The sequence below is a fragment of the Eucalyptus grandis genome, chromosome 4, assembly GCF_016545825.1.
Source record: "Eucalyptus grandis isolate ANBG69807.140 chromosome 4, ASM1654582v1, whole genome shotgun sequence".
Lineage (NCBI taxonomy): Eukaryota > Viridiplantae > Streptophyta > Magnoliopsida > Myrtales > Myrtaceae > Eucalyptus > Eucalyptus grandis.
In genome coordinates, this window is record NC_052615.1 from 33,608,619 (window position 1) to 33,615,346 (window position 6,728).

General features: G+C 41.0%; 1 protein-coding gene across 1 annotated transcript; it reads left to right on the forward strand.

Moving 5' to 3' along the window:
- The first annotated feature begins 210 nt into the window (after window positions 1-210).
- On the forward strand, window positions 211-4,756 carry LOC104442000 (ent-kaurenoic acid oxidase 2). Its single transcript, XM_039310906.1, has 8 exons — window positions 211-489; window positions 1,810-2,293; window positions 2,551-2,814; window positions 2,896-2,985; window positions 3,235-3,313; window positions 3,475-3,581; window positions 4,018-4,139; window positions 4,594-4,756. The coding sequence occupies exons 1-8, from the start codon at window positions 254-256 to the stop codon at window positions 4,754-4,756; spliced, it is 1,545 nt and encodes a 514-aa protein (XP_039166840.1). The 5' UTR covers window positions 211-253.
- Window positions 4,757-6,728: the final 1,972 nt, after the last annotated feature.

The window sequence follows — 6,728 nt, forward strand, 5'->3', positions numbered from 1 at the left end:
TTTAGGACTTTTTAGACAATTTTTCCTATTTTTCTTTCTCCACAGTCGGCCACTAGCTAAAAGAAAAATTAAAAAGGAAAAATACAAGAATAAAAAAATAGGAAAATTTATTTAAAAATTATCCACCAAAATGCCAAAGAAAACCAAGGCCCAGGCAACTATAAATATGGCTTGCCTTTACAAGTATTGAGGCACAAGTGTGAAAGAAAAAGCTATAGCCTCACAAGATCCTCTGAGAGAGAGAGAGAGAGAGATGGAGCTTGAAGTTGCTGCGAGTGTGGCTCTGGCAGTATTGATAGTTGCATATGGGTTCATTTTTGGGGTTCTCAAGAGGGTGAATGAGTGGATATATGTGAGCAGGTTGGGAGAGAAGAGAGCCTCTCTTCCACCTGGGGACATGGGTTGGCCTTTGGTGGGCAAGATGTGGTCCTTTCTGAGAGCCTTCAGATCTGGTGATCCTGACTCTTTCCTCTCTACCTTCATCTCAAGGTCTTCTTCGTCACCTCCCTTCTTTTCTTTCTATCACTAGCTTCTATTTAGCAACAAAAGAAAAAAAAAAATCATCATATCGTGTGTAAGTGATCAACGACGTGTCATGGACATCCACTACCCTTTTCCTTTTAGAGTATCCTGGCTTATTTGAGTGACATGAACATCATAACAATGTCACTAGGTATTAGTTTTCTATTTTTTGCAAGCGGAAAATGCACAGGTCCTTGTCGTGTGGTCTACGATGTAATCCTAAACTGTGATTGAAATAGATAGATATACTTGAGGACCGTACCTTTTCCAAGGGTTAAGGGGTGATATCTGCAGATTGCATTGATTGAAATTCCAAAACTAATTCTGCTTGATCCATGTCATAATCAATGAGAAAGAACAACAAGATATAATCTGTGTGCTTATTTTATGACTTTTAGATCAATTGAAAGTGATTCAATAAAGTTAAAAAATGTCATTACTTAGAGAGAAATGGAACATTACAATTTATCTATGCATGGAACACATTGGTCTAGTTATGATGGCATGGCAGGCTTGATTGAAATTACTTCAATGTAAGCCTTAGTGAAAAGTACTTGGTTGCCATTCATTTGATTTTTGTATTTATGCAGATTCTTTAAAATCATCTGATAGCAATTATCGCCTCATGTCATGCCGACTTTAAATTGAGGTGCTTGAGCATATGTGTCCCACAAAAATCACTTGCTTTATACGTTGTTTTCAGCCAAAAAAAAAGTGAAAAAGTGAATTTTGACAGGGAACTTTCCCTTTTGAAACGTAGGGAAAAATTTTCCACGGTGGTTGTTTCCTTCTGACTGAAAACCTTTTCTTGGATCAAGACCTTGAATTTGCTTGGTCCAGGGGCCCAAAAGGCGAAAAACAAAGAACCGGTCTAAAGTGTGGAAAGACATGATTGTCCGTGTCAAAAGACTCCTTAGCCAAATTTGACTGGAAAAAGAACCCATTGATAACTAGGATTTACCGAGTACAGAGGGTACCGTCAGTAGCTGCAGTGCTGCTGAACTCAAGTTGATGAACTTGGAGCTTTGATGCACTATTAGATTATTGTTAATCTTCTCTCGGGCGGATGAAAGATTTTTATACACCTCCTAAAGAACTGAGTTATATGTTATTGATTAGGTATTAAGAGTAGGAGGTATTAAGAGTAGGACTCACTAGGCAAAAATTTCTGTACACCTCCTTTAATTCTTGACAAAGATTACTCGTCACATATGTTTTAATTTGGTGTGGACCTTAACACTAGGCAATTGCTTAACACATAACATTCAATCCTACTGGAAAAATCAGGTTTGGAGCCACAGGTATCTACAAAACCTACATGTTTGGCAGTCAAAGCATAATCGTGTGCAAACCCGAGACATGTAGGCGAGTATTGACAGATGACCAAAACTTCAAGCTCGGTTACCCTAAAGCGGTTAAGGTATTAACTGGCCGGAGATCATTCCACAGCATCTCCAACGCTGAGCACAAACGGCTCCGGCGGCTCACAGCTGCTCCCATCACTGGCAGTGAGGCCCTGTCGATGTACGTCCCCGGGATTGAGGAGAACATAGTGGCTTCCTTGGAAGAGTGGTCGAGTTCGGACCAGCCGGTTGAGTTCTTGACCGGGATGAAGAAAGTCACGTTCGAGATCATTACGAACATCTTCTTTGGCTTGGATCAGGTTGATTTCAACTTCAAGACCATGGAGATCTTGTACGGTGACTTGGCTCGTGGAATGAAGTCCGCACCTATCAACTTCCCCGGATTCACTTTCCACAGAGGCGTCAAGGTGAAAATTATTGCAGTTTGACCACAATTAATTACTGTCTCCACAAAAGTGGCAGTTATTTAAATTATAAAAACATCTCATCCACAAAACTATTGCTTTTTTACCACTATTAGCTTTATTTCTCTACCAAATACTAGATCTCTTGGTAATTTTGCCAAAACACGGGAGATTCATCAGAGTGTTTCCTTGGCCTTGCAAACCGCAATGAAATCGAAAACGTTCTCAATAAGCGAACTTGTCTTGTTAATCAATGTTAGGCGAGGAGAGAGCTGGTTAAGATCCTCCAAGCTATTGTGGATGAGAGGAAGGCTTTGAAGGGAAGGAATGGGTCGATCACGAGGAAGAACATGTTGGATATGCTAATGGAGGTTGAAGATGAGGATAAGAGGAAACTGGAGGAGGAGGACATAATTGACATATTGCTCATGTACTTGCTTGCTGGCCATGAAACCTCAGCTCATGGCACTATGTGGGCTGCTCTTTACCTCCATGAACATCCTGATATCCTCCAAAAAGCAAAGGTAAGGTCATGGTTCCATCGCAGAATTTGATTAGCTAACCAAAGGGTGCCAAAGTTTTATTTGGTCTTCTTCTTTCTCCAGGAAGAGCAAGAGGAGATCATCAGCAGGAGACCAGCTACACAGAGTGGATTGACCCTCAAGGAAATTAGGCAATCACAGTATCTTACAAGGGTAAGTGTCGCGTATAATGGGAGCCCACGACCTTTGACATGCAAAGATATGTCCTACGAGCTTACGTAATAACAGTCCCAAAATTTCAAAAGTTGTAAGCGGGAAATGATCTGCAACAAGCAAGCCTGTTGACAATTCAAAAGCATTAACTTTTGTCAATTGGTACTTAATGTCATAACTCCGCAAATCTTCTCACCGTGGATGAGATACATGACATCCAAGACTAATGTGCTTTTATCTTTTATACAGGTGGTGGATGAAACATTGCGTAGAATCAGTCTCTCATTTGCAGTTTTTCGAGAGGCAAAAGCTGATGTGAACGTCAATGGTTAGTATAAAGGAACTTCGCTAAACATGAATTTTTTTTTGGCTAACCATTATTCACGGTCTTAATTCATATCAATTACGTATATGTGGCAAAAATGTATGTATACATAACTATCTACGTGAAATGTATGTAAATGTGGCGTATGGGACTATTGATCACAGGCTATCTCATACCAAAAGGTTGGAAAGTCATGGTCAGTTCAAGGGCAGTACATATGGATCCAGAAAATTATTTGGACCCAAAGAAATTTGACCCATCTAGATGGGAAGTAAGTAATCCTCCTTCCCTCCACCCCACTCCCGCCCCCGCCCCCCACTTCCTCTCTCTCTCACCCAATTTTCTTAATGAGAATTCCTCTGGCAACAAAAATGAAAAAGCAATAAACTCTTTTTCAAATTACTTGAGCATAAAAAGATCTACTTCTTACTTCTAGTTTTGATTTTCTCCTGAAATTTTGAAATTGATGAAAATATTCGAAGTTTCATAACATAATAAAATATCATATACCATTTTACATGCGGATATTTGTATATCTTAAGAGCTTTTGGTTTTAGAGAACAATATAATTCGAAGTCTAACAGCATAGTCATAATCAAGGAAAAAGAGTTAAGAAGAGAAATCATGTCAAAGGGTAAAATTCAATTATGGATTCTCCTTTCTTAGGATGAACTTCCTTAATAATTTGGTTCGTCTTTGGGATTCAGAACATTAAAGCAAAAGCAGGAGCTTTCCTACCATTTGGAGCAGGAAGCCGGTTCTGCCCAGGAAGTGATTTGGCCAAGCTCGAAATCTCCATCTTTCTCCACCAGTTCCTGCTTCACTACAAGTCAGTACTTACTTCTTACTCTCTCTTTTTTCTTAATTTCCTTTTATCTATTTTTTCTTAATTTCCTTTTACTTTTCAATATCTGAAAAGAGAGAAACGTTTTTTTACGAGGAAAAGGAGAAATGTTAGAGAACATAATTAGTCTGTGCAAATGGAAATGTAATATTCGGTTTGCACGGACTATACTTGCGAAAACCAACCAAAACGTGAGATTTATTTGAATTATATACAAATGCAGGCATGGCATTCTTTCAGAATAAGTAAACAACTTAAACTTGGATAACGTTAAAATTCCAATAAAATTATAATATCGTACTAAACTCACTGAAGGAAGTTCAACTAGTTAGTGTGATTCTTTTCATACGTCAAGATGCTGCGAGACCTACAAGAAATCACAAGTATAAGAGCATTCATAATATTCTCACTATTGAATCCTGCATGTGTGCATATGCAGGCTGGAGAGAGTAAATCCGAAAAGCCCAGTGTCACATCTACCACTGCCACATCCTTCGGACAATTGCCTTGTCAGATTCGAAAACTCCATTAGATACCTGAACAAGTTCAAGGACATCTCAGCATTCATCATCCTTCTGTTCCCCGCATCTGTCAGACCTTAAATAAGCTGATGAATCGTTTCGTTGCCGTTTTCTAAGTGTGTACCTCGTTTTTCTAAATGCTTTGTCCATGAATGTAGGCAACATATAATGTCATTTCCATTTTTTTCTCAACTATTGTACAACTATTATAGTGTTAGGAATTGCACAATGATTTCAGAAAAATAATACAAACAAACAATCAACACAAGTAACCCACTCGTGGGCAGCTGCATTGGTGTTCGTTATCTCCTGCAATGCTGCGGTCGAGAGTTCGAATCCCCGTGTTGCTATCGTGATTGAAGTGAGGGGCCCTGGTGGTGAGATGTTGGGCTAATCTCCCCCGAGATTTACGTCTAAATAGTGGCTTGCGACAACGTCCACCGGTGCTGAAAGGGCTAGTAACAACACCTAGAGGGGGGTGTGTTGTTGCTCGTGCGGAAATATAGACGGACCAAGCGAATCGGATAAAATGGTCGGAATGAAGGAAAGGAAATCGGACACAGGATTTACGTGGTTCGGTCCGAATATCGGAACCTACATCCACGGGGAGAGCAGTACGGAATTCCACTATAGAAACAAGCGATACACCGGAGATTACAATCACTCGAGCACTCAAACACACTCTCAGTGTTTCCTAGCCCCAAATTACACCTGGATAACCGACACGGTGTTTAGTCCCTCACAATTCCTAATGAAATCTCACTCAAGGAATTAAACAAATTCTACTCACAAGAATTTAACTGACTAAAACACTCGGGTGTAATTTCAACAAGAAAAGTTCTCTCTGCCGAGAGCTTCTGAAGCCTCACGACTTCTCTCTTCAGCTCTCTCTCTCGGCCACCGAAATAACTCAGCGCGGCGCCGTCTTCTCCTTCGCTCCTCTGCCTTTTAAGGACGAAGTGAGACAGAAAAATGTGACACTCATTCGGCGCTCGCAATCACCACTGACGCCCACCAAAATTTACGGGCACGCATGCATGCATGGGACGCATTTAATAAGGCAGAAAACTTGCACCCATAATTCAAGCGCGAAAGAAGGATGGCCGCCGTCTTCCAAGACCATCTCCACGACGTTGAACTCCTTCAAGTAATATTTTATCATTTCTTTCCTTTGGTTGTCTGCAGATGAATAAAATAAGAAGCAAGGAGTTAAAGAAAGAAGACAAAACAAGCCCACAATTGGCTTTAGTCTTCCACGTCCATCCACCATGCATGCACGTCCATGTGCATGCAATTAAAGAGTTAGAATAAAATAATGGTCTTCCCCTCTCGCAGCTGCACGCTCTCTTCATTCTTCACGCTTGCGCTCATAGATCCGCATGCGATCTTCTGACAATTTCGGCCAATTCACATGCGCTACTTTGACTCGCACGTGGTTGAGTTCACGCATTCTCGTTCAACGGGCTCAAATCGAGACATATTTTCAACAATCTCCACCTTGGCTCGACGTTTGAGCCAAATCATAATCGCTTCAGTGGACACCTCGCTACTACTCTCCCACAGCCCCAACGGGCTCAAACGCCACAGAGTGCTTCCAAGTTCAAGCCGTGCTTGAACTTTCCCATAATCGTGGACCTCATCAAGACACCAACTCCACCTGCATAATTAGCTACTCCACAAGGATTTTCTGACATAACCTCCTGTATCATAGATAAAGCAAAACCATCATTGCTTCCATATCTCGATGCGGAAGGTCGAACACGCACCTTGTCAAATTCAGCAGCTACTGAAGCGTTGGCTCTATCAGCTCCACCTCGCTACAAGCATCATCTGTGTCGATTATTCCGCTAGTACTTGCTACCTCAGGAGTTTCTAGTTGCAACTCCACCTTGAGCTAAATACCGTCCAGATCCGTATTAATACTGCCATAAACACTCCTATCCAGAAGTACTGGAGACTTGTCAAAGGTAACTTCTCTGCTGTCAACATGTGAATTTATATCCGGGCACCACAACTGATCGCCCCACTCACCTTGTGCATAGCCATGGAATAT